The sequence below is a fragment of the Chenopodium album genome, chromosome 17 (assembly GCF_948465745.1).
Source record: "Chenopodium album chromosome 17, dcCheAlbu1.1, whole genome shotgun sequence".
In the NCBI taxonomy this organism is placed as follows: domain Eukaryota; kingdom Viridiplantae; phylum Streptophyta; class Magnoliopsida; order Caryophyllales; family Amaranthaceae; genus Chenopodium; species Chenopodium album.
In genome coordinates, this window is record NC_137850.1 from 46,700,245 (window position 1) to 46,718,399 (window position 18,155).

The 18,155-nt window shown below is 36.6% G+C and overlaps 3 protein-coding genes across 8 annotated transcripts; 1 reads left to right on the forward strand and 2 right to left on the reverse strand.

The window, feature by feature from the left end:
• Positions 1 to 36: 36 nt before the first annotated feature.
• Positions 37 to 7,323, reverse strand: LOC145589938 (putative E3 ubiquitin ligase SUD1). The gene is made up of 9 exons (XM_081646649.1): positions 6,765 to 7,323; positions 5,083 to 5,775; positions 3,259 to 4,023; positions 2,960 to 3,171; positions 2,488 to 2,847; positions 2,147 to 2,307; positions 1,895 to 2,058; positions 1,092 to 1,238; positions 37 to 681 (listed from the first exon to the last, which is right to left on the reverse strand). Exons 1-9 carry the CDS (start codon positions 7,128 to 7,130, stop codon positions 199 to 201), a joined length of 3,351 nt encoding a protein of 1,116 aa, XP_081502775.1. The 5' UTR covers positions 7,131 to 7,323; the 3' UTR covers positions 37 to 198.
• Positions 7,324 to 9,542: 2,219 nt separating this feature from the next.
• On the reverse strand, positions 9,543 to 18,136 carry LOC145589941 (protein IN CHLOROPLAST ATPASE BIOGENESIS, chloroplastic-like). Of its 3 annotated transcripts, none has more exons than XM_081646655.1 (12): positions 17,811 to 18,136; positions 16,442 to 16,525; positions 15,836 to 15,910; positions 15,708 to 15,750; positions 15,565 to 15,622; positions 15,205 to 15,372; positions 15,067 to 15,129; positions 14,886 to 14,980; positions 14,685 to 14,766; positions 14,244 to 14,354; positions 13,954 to 14,106; positions 9,543 to 9,851 (listed from the first exon to the last, which is right to left on the reverse strand). In XM_081646655.1, the coding sequence occupies exons 1-11, from the start codon at positions 17,929 to 17,931 to the stop codon at positions 13,966 to 13,968; spliced, it is 1,041 nt and encodes a 346-aa protein (XP_081502781.1). In that variant the 5' UTR covers positions 17,932 to 18,136; the 3' UTR covers positions 9,543 to 9,851; positions 13,954 to 13,965. The 3 variants fall into 3 exon arrangements, with proteins under 3 accessions (XP_081502781.1, XP_081502782.1, XP_081502780.1); XM_081646656.1 differs by having other exon boundaries at positions 9,543 to 9,854; XM_081646654.1 differs by lacking the exon at positions 9,543 to 9,851 and having other exon boundaries at positions 13,763 to 14,106.
• Positions 9,705 to 13,814, forward strand: LOC145589939 (filament-like plant protein 7). 4 transcript variants are annotated; one of them, XM_081646652.1, is made up of 6 exons: positions 9,705 to 9,833; positions 10,158 to 10,311; positions 10,568 to 10,700; positions 10,773 to 12,543; positions 12,769 to 12,850; positions 13,110 to 13,814. In XM_081646652.1, the coding sequence occupies exons 2-6, from the start codon at positions 10,213 to 10,215 to the stop codon at positions 13,590 to 13,592; spliced, it is 2,568 nt and encodes an 855-aa protein (XP_081502778.1). In that variant the 5' UTR covers positions 9,705 to 9,833; positions 10,158 to 10,212; the 3' UTR covers positions 13,593 to 13,814. The 4 variants fall into 4 exon arrangements, with proteins under 4 accessions (XP_081502778.1, XP_081502776.1, XP_081502779.1 ...); XM_081646650.1 differs by having other exon boundaries at positions 9,771 to 9,875; XM_081646653.1 differs by having other exon boundaries at positions 9,771 to 9,875; positions 12,784 to 12,850.
• Positions 18,137 to 18,155: the final 19 nt, after the last annotated feature.

Sequence of the window (18,155 nt, forward strand, 5' to 3'; positions counted from 1 at the left end):
GCTGTCAGCTGATAGCTACGAAAAATTATTTAGGAATAAAGGACAAAAAAATATTACATTTCCTCTTCCTTCTCTTACTATTACAACATGTTATATGCACAAACTAAATAATCAATCTACATTTAACTCACATAACTTCTTCCGAAACAGGTATAGAACTACATGCCAGGAAATTGACTAGTAGATTCGTATCTATAACTAAGCATCAACTTGGTTGCCTCGTCTTAATCTCAGACCCACCTCTTCTTGTCTAATTACATCATTTCGTTGCATACTCAGAGCTTCTGTTTCTTCAGCAGCCCTTCTTATGGCAGCTTCCCCAAAATTATGGAGCCTGCGACCGATAAGGTAGCGGTCATCACGAATGGAATTGTGCAAGTTAGTGAACCAGACATGGAACCTCTTGGCACAGAAAAATAACACGCTTAAGCACAGGCACCCCAACCAAGCAAACCGGTAAACGGCCGAATTGACAATCAAGGGGTAACCGAAAACGGGAAATACTCCTCGAGCTAAAACATAAGGTACGCAGAGAGCAGTTAGTAGCTTTAGTATTATAGGTAGCACTATCTCCCGCAGCACCCAAAGACCCTGCAGCCTAGAGAATCCATCTTCTCTAACTCTCTCAAATTTAGCTCTCCAACTCTCATCTACCATGGGCATCATGTGGTCCAACATGACCTGTGGAATATAAATTTGAAACAAATAAGAGTTGCACGTCAAAATCATGCAATCAACTTCAAACATTAACTAGGACTTCACATTATGGGACACCATGACACAAAATCAAATCAGAGTTACAAAAAACACTTGTGTAGCAGATGGAAGGTAAATCTTGAAGAAAGAGTACTCCAGTATTTCCACCAGAATCTGTGTCAGAGTAATATACAAGTGTGTTTCTAGTAACCAAACACAAGTACAAAACATCAGCAATCCAGCACCATCCAAAAAACGAGTGAGGGTCAATGCACGGAAGCATAAGTTCTATGCCCAACAAGCAATCTAGAAAGTACATTCTGGAACATTAAATTACCAAAATAAGACAGGCAAAACATACTACAATCCACATTCCACAATGATCAGATACTCACCAATCGTGTCCATATCTTCAAAAATATCAGTCCCAAGGCCCAATCTTGGTAAAGGAGGAAAACTGGGCTTTCATCTACCGGTACTCGCATTGGTACGATCACCAAAAGCTCGAACAGCAGTCCTATCAAGACAGGAATTACAAAAATCTGGACAGCACAACAATTAAGGGTCAATATATTGAGAATGTTTTACTAAATATAGGAAATATATCACGATGTCATAAAGAACAAGCATAAAACTAAGATAGACCAGCAGCCAAACAATATCTCTCTCAGAGGAACATTTTCAGATATATCAAGTCTTTACTTTAAAATATGATAAAAAAAACTATCAAACTCAGGTTCTTCACAATATGTGCTTCTCTGCTTTGGTCTCAAGTAAAAAATGTTGGAAATTAGTTGTGAGACAGGCAAAGAGATATCTCAAGGATCCTACGATTTCTAACAGATACCCCCCTCTCTTTCTCATGGCGCTGCTAGAAAGCAATCAGCCAATCATAGAATTACACTAGCTGTGACTGTAACTTGCCGATTTTCAACAGCAAATCAATGCATCTAATTACTCGTTCCAATAAAAGGTGCCCTGATGAAAGGGGTAAAATCACACCTTCCAGCTCCCACCAGGCAACTCCCAATAAAAGCAACCCCCTAATCCCACTGTTATTTAATCATTCTGATAAAATGTAAGTTGATAAAGAAACGGGAAAAAAACAGTGTACAATAGTGTCCAACCCTTTTTTAATTCCTCTTCTTCCATATTCTACATGGTAGAGAGATTTGGGTAAACAGTATATATAACTTACCCATATTGATAGAAGTGCAAAACTCTTAAGAGCAATTCCACACCACTTCCAAATTTGGCCAAATAAAACTGCTGCCCTCCTTGATTTGACCTGCTCAATTGTATACCTGACTCCAGCTATGGCAGTCCAAATAACATAGCTTCCAATGGTGAAAGCATACAGGTCTGCAGATAATAATCAGGGAAGTGTTTAGAGCATTTCCTCAAAATATCAGAGTAAAAACTATATATTACAAAAAATTAACAGTAGTACCATTGCACTTTATGCCATGCGTTATAGGAAGAAGAGGGATGGAGTTGAAGATAGCCCTTCCAAGAGATACGGGTACAATAATTAATGCAGAATTGAAGACGAGTAAGGTCATCCAAGCCACCACCAAGAGCAAAACAATACGGAATACAAATCTGTATCGCCTGTAAAGATTTAAAAGAACCAATTTGAGAATGAAGATCAAGCAAATATGCATATAAGCATTAAGACAAAAATCAATCAGGAAATGAAAAACAAGGCTGAAAGACAAAACTAAAAATATAAAACATGGGTAGTGATTTCTAAAAGCATACTGACACTATGGTCAGTCATTAGTAACTTACTCTGCATCAGATTGTTCTTCTCCGTCATATTCCTCCATATCTGAAGTTTCAGATCCATGGCCCTCATTATTTTGAGCATCTGGAAGAAGTGCTAGATGGTCCTGCTGTGCACCTCCCAGCTGCAGACCACGTAATCTGTCCTGCCTAACTGCTTCATCATTGCCATTATCTTGATTACCAGCTTCATCAGACTTTGGAAGTAAAAAATCTGTCAAGCCAAGTGTCCAGCCAACAGCAGTGAACCAATACCGAAGAAGAGACTTAATTGTTGTTCTTAGTTTGAAATGCTCAATGGCAAAGGGAATGCAGATTTGAAACAACAGTATGTCAGCAGGTATCTCAGTAAATGGATCTGCAACTCTGAAAGATACCAAAATGTAAGAAGCATATTAGCAAATGAGAATTCACAGGTCGAACTGAAAATCACAACGATGAACATTAGCAGCCTATTAAGCATAGAAAGTGGTCGTACGAAATATCAAGTGGAAATATGGAGGGTGCCATCCGCATTGCAAGCTTTACAGGAAGGAAAACCAGCATCACAATCAAACTGCCATATACAGCTACAGAGAGCAAAACTCTACGAGCATGTTTGTGAACAGGATCATCAATAAGATCGCGAAACGGATTGTAGTTAGGATCAGCTGGATCTCGAAGGAAATAAAGGACTCCACTACGCAAAACCTATCAAAAACAAGGAGGAAATCAATACATATAAGAAAAGAAATTTTTATGAAACATTAAGCACATCTCAAGGAAAGGGTAGAATACCCCTCGAAGAAGGCTGACAAAGATACTGATCTGCAGCATGTAGAATATCCCAACAACCCAATGAACCAAAGAACTAGCCAATGGAGAGACTGAAAAAAATTCAACTCTTTGCGCCATCGATTTTCCAAACATCCTGATGGTGCAAATATCCAGCCACCAGCCACACATCAAAGGGAAAACTCCAAGTTCAATAACAAGAAGGAATGCAACCTTGATCATAGTCATTAAGTGTCTCATGCCTGCGAAGAACTGCCGTAAAAGGGAAGGAATATTCTCTGCTGCTGAAGCAATACCATGGAACCTTCCCATAGTTAAAGGCTCACCTTTGGTATACTTAATTAATGCAACCATGCCAAAGTAAAGAAAGATGAGGGAGAAAATAAACATGTATCCAACAGCCAGTGTCGTAACATCAGAAAGCTTGGATGTTCCAGCAGTCACACCTTTCAAGACACCTGAGGTCAGAGGGGAGCTAATGTTGTTCGGAGAAACATTCAGCTCACTTGCATTTGCACTCAAAATTTCAGCTACATTATCAATTAGGCTTTCAGATTTTTCAGAAGACAGATTAGTGACAGTTGTCAAGGCATTCTTCAAGGTAATATTAGCCAAGGAAAGAGCTGATTCTGTAAGTGGCATGACTGTGGAAAGTACTGGATAAGTTGCAGAAGAGAAAAGCCATGATATATAATGTAGTATTACACGTCCTAGAGAGAAAGGAGCAAATATAACAACTCCAAGAAAGATCATGTTGCTTGCCAAAACCTGCAGCCAAAGCAAAACAAAGAAGCCAGAATTACACAGAGAGCACAATTTTTAATGCCTCCAAAGAGGCACCCTCGTCAGTTTGGGAAGGCCCAGAGAGGCTATTTCTACTGGACCTCCGGACCTAAGCATGCCAATCATCTACTATTTCGTAGCAAATAAAAAACACAGTTAATGAGACATTTAGATGAAGTAACTAGCCTGTGTTATCACGCAACAATTTTTAAGCACTAAAACTACATAATAACATGAAGTCATAATGTCTGATATTACATTGCATCAAAATAAGTCCCAGAACTAAACTTCAAATAAGCTGTGCATGTGTACTCATCCATGTGAACCAGATCAAATATTGAAATATAGCTCATATTTACACAGAATAATTCAATGCAAATTTCCCAACCAACTTGAAGGTTTCAAAAAATAGATAAATGTTAAGTTACAAAACATGGAGAATTAAGTACTGTTTAATGTGTTAGCTAACAAAGTAAACATTATGCTCTATCAGTCTATCTCTATCTGGTGTAATGCTAACATGCTCTAATACCAAAGGTAACAGCAAGATAGCAACTGTCTTTTATTTTAAAAAAAATACAATATCAAAAGACAATTTAAATATTCTTGAGCTGGTACTTTTAGGTAGTATATTTAGAATAGTGTAACTCCATAGAACAAACACTTGAATGAGCACATCTTACAGACATCATGTATCTGAGATGTTTTAAGTTTAAACAGTATACAAGCCATCCTAAAACATCTACAGATATCATGAACCAGAAAAAAATTCAACAGAAAGTCTTTCACAGATAATGACTCATAGTACTTTCCCATAAAATGTCCTAACTGACATGTCCCAAAGAGTCTACTGTCCAGAGTCAAACAGAACAAAATTCAATCAAATACTTTATGCTCAAAAGGGTAAGCAGTATCAACATCAGCAGTTCTACCTCTAACCCTATTATATAATGCTAAATTTATTTATTCCATTTCAGATCTGAGTGCATATGGGAATTTCGGGCTAGGGTAAAAAAATTCAGCAAAAAATAAGTAGATACTCACAGTAAAAGCATTCTCAACCAAATGGAAAACAGGACCCTGCATGCCCACAAGCTCATCAAAGGGAACATCTTCTGCACCATCTGCATCATCCAGCCCATCAAAAATCTGATCAACATGAACTTCAAGCCGGGCAGCATGCCTCTCCCATTGAGCAGCGACGTTTTCTGCCCGTCTGATCAATTGATTAGCTCCAGCAATTACTTGAACAGCTTCACCAACATCATCCACATTGCCATCAGCAAGCAAATTTCTATTGACCTGTCCAAGAGGCCTTCTCACAGCTCTGGCCCCATTCCTATCCCCTTCATCCTCTCTATCAGCATCTTGCCCTTGAGCTTCTCGTACATGTCTAAAATAATCTCTCAAAGATGTAGCCCCAAGAAAAATAAACACAATGCTTGCTGAGAGAAGAAATCCATGCAGACAATCGGTAAGAATAACGGTAAATGACATATGACTGAGGAATAAACGATTGGCTTCAGAAAAACTACGAACAAAAGCCAGTCGCCAAATCCAGAAAGTGATGAAAGGGATAATCAGAAGCCAAACAGATAGCACAAAACCAAGACGTAAAAAGAATTTCAGAACATGACAGGTCTTCTTCCCTATCCCAAGAACAAACTCCCGGAAAGGAAGTCTAGTTGGAGCGTTCTCAGCATAAACAGGGGAAAATGCAAATGCATGCTTGCACACCTGCAGACATACAAGACATTTTCATCAGATAAACGGATAAAAAAAAAAAAAAAAAAAACCACATATCACAGATTTAAGTTCTATAAGCTATCATAGAAGAAAAACTACATGCATTTTAACAATTAACTTTCAGAAGATAATTACTATGAAAAGATAGTTTTATAAGCTATCACAGAATGAAAACTACATGCATTTTAACAATTAACTATCAGAAGATAATTACAACGAAAAGATAGTTTTATAATACAGTACCACAGGAGCCAAATTCATGAACACTGAAGCAAATTGGCCTCTCTAATATGGAGCAATTTTGGACTACTTGAACTAAGGCTGCATACAACTAGATCTCCCTAGACCTCAGCTCAACAAGACGACATATAACATATAATGTTTGCAGTCGTTATTTATAGCAATTGCTTAAACAGACTAAGTCCTTTCAATAAAGATAAAGGACTGTATATGATAAAGGGAAACGCCCCATCATGAAAATGGTACAAGACCCTCATAGACTAGTCAGCTTCATTGCAGCAGCATGATTCACAATCACCACAACTTCACCGTTAATTCAACTTTCGACACCAGAACTCCTTGACCATCATCATAGTGTGACAATACCATTCACACAAAAAAAATAAAGACATAAAAACGATGTGATCACCTCTCTTGAAAAACCCTAATTCTAAAGCACTAAATTCAAATTACTTACACATGATCAATTGCTTCCACTTCCCCTCTCCCTCTTCAAAAATTGGTAAAACCTACTAAATCCTAATTTTCTTACTGTCAATATATATTAGACAATTCTACAATAATTACAAGATTAAATCTTGCCCCAATTTCTAAAGATAATCAACATTTTTAAACTCAAAGAAGCATCAAACAACACAAAATTCGATCAATTTCTCCACGAATTATCAATTCATAGTCAACAAAAATAGAAATTATAAAAAAAATCAGAGATGATTAAAAAGAAGAGAAAGAGCTGAAACCTCGCACTGACGAGCATTACTATGATTAAGCCACTGAAGAAGACAATCCTGATGAACAAATTTAATACTTCCGCTACAAGCACACGGATACCTCAACGGATTATCCGCATCACCTGGATTTCGACAAATCCGACAAACATCTTCTTCTTCGTCATCATCGTCGTACGATTTATTCACAGCAACCGAAGACAGCGGCGAAGAAGACGCCGAAGAATTCTCCGGCGCCGCCGTAAAATTACCATCTCTTTCTTCGATTGAAACATCATTCAAATCAGTCAACTCATTAGACGACGCATCTTCGGAATTCGAACTTCGGATCTGAGAATCGTACGAGGCAGATGCCGACGTCGCCGGAGAAATCTCCATTGAAGAGAGAGAAAATCTAGGGTTCCGACGAAAGATGAATCGGATGATATTCTGGGGAAAAAGGGGGAAATGAGGTGATGATTAGAGGAGAGAGAATATTTTGGGAGGGAAATTGCCGGTTTTGTCCCTGAGTTTTGTAGTTTGGGTGACCGGTAAAGGCGGTAATATAAAGAAGTTAGGGTGGATAAGAATATCTGGTTATCTGATGGAGAAAAAAAACACCGACTTATTATTGTGATCAATGCTGAAATGTCGTTTATGCCCCTCAATTGTAACTGAACCAACCACGTACTTTGCGACGAAAATGAAATGTATAAATAAAGAAATAAATATTTCTACGCGTTGTTTTTATAGGATTCTTGTTTAATTTGGGTGTAGCCGTGTAAGTATTGCTGTATTTTCTATGTTTTATACGCTTTTGAACACGAGAGTATGGTGTGCAGTACTCCGTATGTTAATGCTAATAACTTAACGAGTAGAATAATACTGTGTAATTTGAGTATACTTGTATGTTATTTTATTTTGAAATATATATATATTTTTTTAATTTTTAACTATAAGATATAAAGTATGGTATATGATTACATGATTATGCAATATAGTTATGTTGAAAATTATACTAGAACAATTTAAATAACACGAGGAATCATAAAGGCAGAGGTTATAAGGTGCCAATGTATCATAGGTGTTTGGGTTTAAATTTGTGCAAAGGTTAAGGTTGTAAAATAAATGCGTGTGGATGAAGAGTTGATGGAGTTTGTAATACTCGCATACTTTGTGTCAATTGTGTGAATACAAGATGCAATGATCTTTAGCTAGAAAAATGTTTGTGGAGTTTGAATTCATCAAAGCTGAATTGAATTTATGGAGACTAAATTTTTACTTATTGAAATATATTTTTACTAGGTATTTTTGTAGGTCAAGAAACAAAGCCTAAATTTTTTTATATCAAAATACATTTTAATTAAAAAAAATTATATAGTGGATGACATAAATTATTGTGACGGAAGTATAATGATGTTAAAGCGAGGCACTCGAGGAGGAACAACCTATATAATTTGGGATATCCAAATAAAGTTACCAAAAATTTAGGTACCTAAAATGAAATTATATACTACTATGTCAAACTTCATTAAAAAGAAAAAACATTTCCAATTACAATAAGTGGCCACATGGGGGACTTTGAGTCCACCAACTAGAATTTAGTATGTGGCATCTTTGCTTAGGCAGGGAAGTGTTAATCCAATCAAGAGACAAAGACACAATAACCAAATTCTAGATCATCCCTTTTATACTTCATTTAACTAACAATGAACGACAATCACAAAACGAAATGAGTAAAAACTACATGATTGAACTATAAAAACAGAATTTGAAAAGATGGAAAATACTTAACCAAAAGAAGAAAATAAAAGAAGGAATTGGACCAAGTAAAGGAGGAAGAAGAATGAAGTTCAACGCCTAAAATAAGACATAACAGAGTATGTTCTTTTCGTTATTATTATTATTATTATACTAACTAATTAGTAATGTTTCATACATGCAAGTGATGTACCATGCCAATTATAGTAAATTAGTAACTGTTAAGGTAAGATAAAGAAGCTATTCCAAAAAAAAAAAAAAAGGTAAGATAAAGAAGTGATTGCATGTTATACTTTATAATAACAACTTTAATCATTAAATATAGATTAGCTGGATCAACTACTTTGATATTTGGTGGGTTGTTCATATCTTGAAGCTTTGCCTTTAATGGTGGTTTGTGGTAGTTTTAAGTAGGAATAAAGGCCTTAATTTCATGTTGGTTACACTTGTATTTTCTTGATTATCATGAATTGGTGAGATGCACTAATGCTCATGGGGTAGTAACCATAATTGATGGTGCTTCATTGGTGGAGTTGACGAATGAGAATATCGTATTTATTTAAAATTGCGTATAAAGTAGATAGGGATTTTATGACAAAAGGAATGAATATTATTCTTAATGGCTCATCCAAATCTGAAGTATTAATTAATAAAACAAAATTTGTTTATGTACATTTTTAGTCTCTACAAGTCTTTGATATACACCACTAATATGCTTGTTTGTACTTTTAGCTATGAACACTGCCTTAAAAGGCTAACCATAATGAGCAAACTCACCATCAAAGAAACATGCTTAATAACATGTCATCTTCCAAAACACATACATTCATCGTGCTTAGCATTAAAAGCATACATCCAAATTTAGCAGCTAACATCTATTACAACAACTACTTATGTCGAACAAGCTTAGACAACAATAAACGGACCTTCCGTTGTAACATGTGCTAGTTACTTTAATTGATAAAAAATCATTACGAGTCACAAACTAACGATACATCTAACGGTCATATCACATGTATGTAGATGATCTAATTTTCCCAAGAGAATTAATCAGTTAATCACCATATATACCTTGTACCTTCTAAAGTAGTAATATGTTCAACTCTTTAGCAGACAGTAGCAGAAAGATAGTACAGCAGTAGCACAACATACAGTAGAATCCAATGTAATAATGTAGTCAAAAAAGTAAAAAACACAGTCATTCCACTGTCTGTTTCCTTAATCACCGGTTATTTCTCTGCTTTTTCAACGGACCCATGCGTGCTTTTCTCCACTCACCTTCTTCATTGGCCCCTTTCTCCCCACAACATTATTACTTCTCCTTTGATTTCTTGCTTGTCGGTGAGATTTCCCATTTTCCTGCTAAAATCATGAACTAATTTGGTTAGTTTATCTTATATTATGTGTATATTTTATAGTTTTATAATGTCTTTGTTGAATCATATAGTATGACATGGGTGGTTTAATAAGTTTGCTATTATTATTATTAATCAAAAACCCAAATCATGATTAGTTAAGTTGAGGTATGGATTTACTTCCGTGTGTTTCAATTCATCATCATTATGAAAGGTTATGAAATGAAATGAGTTAACTTGGTGCTTTTATAGAAGCTGGTATAATGTTGTGAAGAAAAGTGATAGATTATGATCTTTACTTGTTTTTCAGGTTGTTTTGACAATGTACTAGTGCAGTAGCTCTTCTTTGAGTGTTATTAGAACCCATGGAGAACAAGTCGTGGCGTTGGCGGAGAAAATCATCGGAAAAGACTGTAGTTGATGATGGAAGAGCTAGTCTGTCTGTGGAAGGAAATGTAGAAGAGGTAACGCAATTTTGCCTGATTTTATATACTAGTATTTTGGATATTGTGAATAGTTTCTGAGCTCAACAGAATGTTTTAGTGTATAGACATTTTTCATGCCATTCTAGATTTATGTGATTGTTATATAAAGTGTGACTGAACCAAAGTCATTATGAATATGCAGCTGATATTCTGTCAATCTAAGCATATCCTTCAGTATAATTGAATGTGCAAGTAAATCCATTAGTTCTGATTTTTGTTGGTATATTGACTGCAGGGTGAAGAGAGAGTAGGACCTGTGAAATGCCCGAGTAATGTCAGTGACAAGTCAGCCTCGGTCATCTGCGACTGTAATGCTAAGGATGAACTAATCAGAATGCACGCACGAATAGCAGAACAAGCACTAGCAGGTAGATAGCGAGGTTTTACAGTCTTCTGGTGTATGGTTAAGAATTCCAATTGTTATTAATATCGTATCACAGGTCAAAAGATGGCAGCAGCGGAGGCATCATACTTCAAGCAAGAGCTAGACAAAGCGCTGCAGCAAGGAGAACCAGCAGAGCAAAAACTGGCTAATCTCAATGCTGCATTGAAAGACTGCATGCAGGAGATAGAGTCTCTCCGAGATGGGCAGAAGGTGTTGGTGGATTTTGAGAAGGAAAAGAGGAAGTTGGATGGTAAATTAGGCGAAGCTAACAAAAGGATGGTAAATTTATCAGCTGAAAATGCCAATTTGATGAAGGCCCTTCTCTACAAAGAGAAGTTGGTCCAAGATCTTGATAAGGGAAAAGAGGAGCTGGAAGCTGAATTCGGCATGCTGATGGACAGGTTAGATTCAGCTGAGAAAGAGAATACGCTTCTTAAGTATGAGTTCCACATGATGGAGAAGGAGCTGGAATTGCAAAATGAGGAATGGAAAAACAGCCGTAGATCAGAGTTGGAGAATGCAAAGCTAGTAAAGAAGTTAGAGGCCGAATGTCAGGAGCTACGCAATCTAGTTAGAAAAAGGCTTCAAGGTCTTATCGCTCCATTGAATACAAAGAGGTCAAATCCGAGGGTGGGGGATTCTCCTGAAAAATCTGGCAGGGGAACAAGTTTTCTCATTGACAGGGCATTCAACATGGAAGAGGAAAACAAGATGTTGAAAGAGATGCTGTCTTTAAGTAACGGTGAGCTTCGGTCTTGGAGAGTCAAATATGGTCAGATGGCATCTAAAGTGGCAGAACTTAAAGCACAGCTGAACGAGCTTTCAGAAGCTGAAAACTCGATGCAGTTGGCTATATCTGATCTTGGGCTCAGCAATTATGGTGAAGTTTGTGATTCTGAATCATGGGCTAATGCTTTACTAGCAGAACTCGAACAGTTTAGACAAGAGAAAATCAAGAATGAGCCAGAAATGGAGAAGTATGCTATAGTAAGCACGGATACACAAGGTTCAGGGAAGGAATTACAATCGACCAGTAAAGAAATTGTTCCAGTTTCTGTAGATAGTATGAGCAACACGGAAAAAGGGTTGCTTAGACATGGAGATTCTTGGCTGGATAAGATCTTAAAGGTGATCTTGGAAGAACATCAAGTTTCGAAAAGAAATATGGGTGAGCTTTTGCAAGACATTATGATTGCTTTGGGTTACGATAATCTGCAGAAAAATGAAAATCACAGCTCAGATATTCGTGGTCTTTTGACGTGGAAATCTTCAGATTCTACTCCCACAGAAAGTTCAACTCTTGCAAGCTTTTTAAGCAACAGTATGTCAGTGGAAGACACCAAAGGTCCCAATGTAACAGATGGTTCATTCGCGAGTGAAAAGATAAGAAAACATTTCAGTATTGACAGATCAAAAAGTGACAACCGAATGGTGGTTGGCTCTCTTAATCGTCATGATACACTTGCTCAGATGATAGCAATTCAATCAGCAATGCAAGAAGAGAACAGACAAGTGAAGGAGAAGCTACAAAGTGTGATTGAAGAAAATGTATCTCTAGGAAACCAACTTCAAGAATCAAAGCAAACCATTGAAAGCCTAGAAAGAGAGCTAGAATCTCTCAAGGAATCAAAAGGCCTTACTGAGGAACAAGTAGAAAATGAGAGGCTGATTAATGAAGATCTTGATACACAGCTTACTGTTGCAAAAGCCAAACAAAACGAGATCCTCCACAAATTATCATCCTTAGAGGTAGAGTTGGAGGATAAGAATAATTGCTGTGAAGAATTGGAGACAACATGCCTCGAGCTTCAGCTTCAGTTGGAAACGTAAGAGGAATCTCCCCCCCCCCCCCCCCCCCACCCTCTTCCCTTTGGAATCTTTTAGCTTCTGAGGAACTAGTGAAAGCCTGAAAATTGCACCCCTAAAGAAAGCAAAACTTGAAATTCATGATATAGATCACACACAGACGCTCACACACAGCACATGTATGCATGTATTGTACATATCTGTGTATGTATGTATGTACGTATGTATAATTGATCAGACTATAGGGCATGTGACTGCAGGTTCAGGCTCTCAAAGAAGGAGTTTCCAGGGAATGACACAAATCAAGTAGAGAAGATACTGAGAACAGTAAGTACTCCGTACTTCATATGCTAAAGCTTCAGAGTATGAGTATTGGCTGGGATAACGGATATGCAGTCCATTTTTTTTTTTTTTTTTTTGAATGAAATATGCAGTCCATCTCATAACTTATAAGCTCCCCTTTATCTTGCATTGGCTCTTTCCCGAAATGTGTATACTAAAGTTTAAAACATCAAATAAGACCCCCCCCCCCCTCTCCCTAGCCTTGTTAGTTGTCACTTTTGGCTGATATATATTTTAATGGCAGGAAACAATTCAAAATTTGGCCAAGCAACTCAAGGCATTGCCATCACCAGATGCAACACAATTTGATGAGCTTCTCCCTCTTGATACTACTGCATTAAAGGTTCAAAATTCCTCATCGATTGATAACAAGAGCCTAGACATACAACGCTCTACTCTCCGCGATCGTATGTTGGAGGACACTGGTGATCAAACGGATGGTCTCAAGAATATAAGAACTGAAGAAGAAGAAAGTTATGAAGACAGCTCAGAGAAGAAGAGTGTCAACCACAATGAGTTCAAAGCTCTGCCTCCTCCTCCTGGGCTAAAGGTCCAATCTCTTGAAGAAGTGAACACATTAGCTCTTGTTTCGAGTAAGAAGCCGGGTGGTGGGTTTGGTTTTATCAGAAAGCTGTTCTTGAGGAGGAGGAAAGGCCCCAGCAAAACAAAAGCTGCTCCATTGCAGCGCAACACAAGCACCTTGAAGAAACAAAGGGATGTCTTGTGATTTAGTATAGTATATGAACTTGAATCCTTCTCCCTACTCCTAATTTTTCTTCAAAAGCATTGAGTAAGGAGCCTTTTGTTGCAAGCTAGTGATCGAAGGCACTAAAGTTTGGGGTTGCATGTACATAATCAAGCAGTATGAATTCTTAAAATTAAAAGGCTGTAATAATATGATAAAAAAAATTGTATCTGTCATGATTTTATACAAGACTTTCTCTTCCAATTGTTCCAAAATTTGAATTCCTTAGTAATATATACAAGGAAAAAAGTTACAATTGGCAGGTTGGTTGAATCAACTTCTAGGGCGATCAAAACTGGAATATGGAGCAAAATTCTGGACAGAATAAAATGGAGCACATCACCTTGTTTTAAAATCAGTCTCTGTACATAACAAATCTAGCAATTTCATCTAGTCCAGCTTCCTTGTAGCATTCAGCAACTCGCTCAAGGCTTTCATCCCAAGATCCTTCAATGGAAGCCAAGTCCAACAAAAAAGCGGCTTCATCCAATGCCACCTGAACATGAAGTTCGAAAAATAGTTTGCTTAAAATGTCTTGCCTAGAATTCCTATCAAACTTTGGGGTCATCTTCCCGGAACCAAAAATTGAATTTAGCAAAAACCAATTATAATTATATAATCATACATTCATACCTGGATTGGTTCTTTTCCTTTCTTCAAATCTTCCTGCCTACCCTCTTCTGTCACCTTCTCCTTGATGTATTCTATTTGTTCATCTTCCCAATGTGCCATATCAGCAACTTCCTGATCAACATTAATAGACATCACAAGCCATAAAAAAAAGAGAGAAAAAAATAAGATAAAATCTAGTAACGAAAGTCTTTAGTCAAAACAAGAAAAAATGGTTCAGAAAGTGCTTTCATTATCCTCATCCTTAACTTTCTTTATATTTTCCGATGCAGAAGATTCTTGCTTAATTGTAGTGATTTTCAATCGAAATATGACAAGAAATTCTAAAAGATTTCAATCCTTTTTAACAAGGGGGAAGAAGGTCACCAAGCTAACCAAACCTGCAAGGAAACTTTGGGAAGGAGCTGGAAATGCAGGAAATAACGGGGAAGAAAGGATGCATACCAGGTATGGACAACCTAAAGTCCACCATGGTGATTTCAGTGCCACCCTTGCAGCATCTTTAGCTTCTGAAACACGCCCAACCCTGAAAATTAATAGTTTAAGGTTATACAACTTCCAAATCATAAGCAAACTATCAAGAACCCTATCTACTCAGCAGTAGAAATATGTGCTTATCGACAACTAAAGTACAAGTCTGCATACTTCAACAAGATCTTTGAATTGAAAACATAAGGCCGTGCAAACCCTGGGAAAAGGTCTTTCTTCGTATAGAATTCTCCAGTCACCAATGCTGAAACCTTAAGGTCACATAGAAGAGTATTACAAAAACAGATCAATCGCAATACTCAGCAGAAAAATATGGATAGAATCCAAGTAAGCTCACATGATCACCATCATCGAAATGTCGCATCACTTTTCTCTCTAAAACATCTGGAAACAACCCGACCTAAGTAAAGAATGGTGTCATTTAACAAGTTCAAGGAGTCAGGTTATTAAGTAAATTTTAAATTTCTCCTTTTACCTTTTTAAGAAGATAGACATCAAGATTAGGAGTCTGCGACTCAGCAATATCACCCTTTTTATAAAGCTTCTTTCCAGCCTCAAGAGAAGCCGCAAAAAGCACATCATCACCACCTTCCCTGTTCAATGCATCTTCCTCAACAAGTATTCTGTGAATATATTGATTTACCTGGATTGGAAAGTAAACATTCATCATGTTTTAAAACTTGGAACCTCAATAGAATGGGTGACACAAAAATATAATGTTGACGGTGGAAGACATATGAAGCATGTACTAGACAGAGTACATCATCCTTCAATATTGATACTAGAACTTGTCTACGTACGCACATGAACATATGCTTTCAGAATAATTCATTACATTCTTTGCCAAAAGCCAAACTCCATGTTTGTGTACTTCCACAACTGGCATCTCCATCCTGCAGTATGCGATTGGTAATGGGTTTACGAGAACATGTAAAAGTAGTTCAAGGAATTGGGTACACAAGTATTCAAATTTCCTACCCTGGTGGAGCTGTTGGCCATCGCAGCAAGGCAGTTACAGTACCTGTTAAAGACAATAGTTCATTGAGCACAAAGAGAATTCAATGATAGAGGATACATAATTGTGAACAGTTGTTAACTCTTATAACCTGATGAATTTTCTGATAGTGGAATAACAAGAGGAATCAAGCCCTGCCTAGCTCCTGGGGAAACAATAGTTTCACCTGCTTGAAGCATAATAAAGTAAGAGTTCAGCTCTACTATTAATAATACACTGTAAGGCTAAAACTTTTGACGTCTGATTCCAAAGGTTTTTTTTTTTTTTCTTTTTTTTCTGGCAGATATGAAAGCAACAATTATGCCCACCCCTGTATGGCTCCTGCCTTATTTGGGAATATGCAGCCTTATATAAAAGCAAATGGCAACATAAAATATATGTAAGGGTTTTGTTTCCCCAAACAAATGTATGTTGAAAATATCATGATTCCATACGTCGGTGTCCACTGTCCACAGACAGCCATGGATACACATACTTCTCGATTACTGATTTATAGAAAAAATATATTTAGTACTAGTGAAATCAAAACCACGATAAAATCATATTTGATGCATAAATCAAATCTGTTTATAACTAGAATAGTGTCATGACTTGTAAGTTTATGATGTTAAAAACAATACTTTCCTAATTTACCACACGCCATACCATAGAAATCTTGATCCCTCAAAGATGATGGTTGAGTATTTATGAACTATACCCTTTGTTTGTAGCACATTTAGCAGCTCATGAAGATGCTCAGGGGGTTGAGTGCAAGCAACATCCTTTATAAATGATATATGGCCTGCACAAATTTTTACATGATTAAAACAGAAATCTATAAATATTCATAGAACAGATAGCAGGTAAAATGGTAAAAGACAGAACTCAATCAAGTATAATGCAGGCATGTCGTCCATAAACACTTTATCTACCAACTAACCTCTACTTTTCAGAAAATTGCAAGTCCATAAGCAAGCTTTCAGCTGTACATTATACTAACATTAATCGTTTGTCTCACATAGTCATGACTGTAAATTGCTAAATCATAATAACTACCACTATGCTGCACACAAGTATCATAATCTCACAAGAAGAAAATTAGATTTTTATTTTTTTTTCTAGCTGAACCTTCAAGCAAACTTAAACTAATAGATAATCCAACACAAAATCTTTTCTTTTGAGTCTTGTATAAGCCAATGCAAACTCAAGTAAATCAAGATCAAGCTCCACCCTCATCTTGTAAATAGCTCTATCAATCATAATACTACTGCAAGTACTAAAAAAGAGATTTTTTTATTTTATTTTATTTTACGATAACACAACTCGAATTGGCCTGAGAAATACATACTATAATTTCAAGCCACCATAAGCACATCACCAAGAGAAAAAACCCGTCCAAACTTTTCGCCCATAACCAGATTCCCATAACTTCAGATTCCATAACAGAACTAATTAAGTAACTTAACTCTAAATCACATATAAATTTCACTCACATAAGCCTAAATTAATCTTTTCCCGTATATCGCTACTCTCTATCTTATTACAAAGCCATTTCTTACAATCCACCCCTCCATGAACCAACCAACACATCGAAATTCGAATTCGCAACGTAAGGAGATTAAATCACGAAATAAGAGGGTAGTTGTTGATAACATTTACCCTCATAACAACCAACATTTTTCAAAATAGAGTTACAATTAATATAGAGAGTCATCCTTTCAGCCTACTTACAAAATTACACCATTGTTATCAAATAATTGCTGAATACACTTACACACTCTACATTCTCACATTTAACACAAAAAACTTCATCAAAATTGCAAATTGTAAAATTATTCTAAGTTTCCTAATCATAATCAATCCAATAATATAACAACCCATCACAAAATTAATAAAATTAAAATTAAAAAAAAAACCCAGTTCATTAAAACAGATACCCATAAAACCCAATTGTGGATTAACCAAACCAGATTATGAATTAACAAACCTCTAATTCTAGGTAAACAGAGCAAATTAAGAAATTACAAATTGTATGAAAGATCATAAATAATTGGGAAGTAATTAAAAATTAAAGAAAGTGAGGATACCGGAAGAAGAAAAGCATCGAACATGAGGAGAACGAGGAGGGAAAGAGCGCAACCGTGAAGCGGTGGCGGTAGAAGTGAAAGTGGGACCTCCATGAACAATGCCTACTACCCCTGCTCTCATTTTCAATTCTTGAATAAGAAAATAGCGTGATGTATAAGTTTGTAACGAAGTGGCGGAGTTTATGGTGGTGCCGGCGGTGGCAATGGCAGCGGTGGGATGACTGGTGAGGAAGAGGCCGAGAGAGCAAGTAAGTGGATTAGAATACCAGAATCAACTCAAGGGAATTTTTTTTGTCTTTCTAATAATTGATTTTTTTTTATTTATTTTTTTTTTTTTTCAAATGA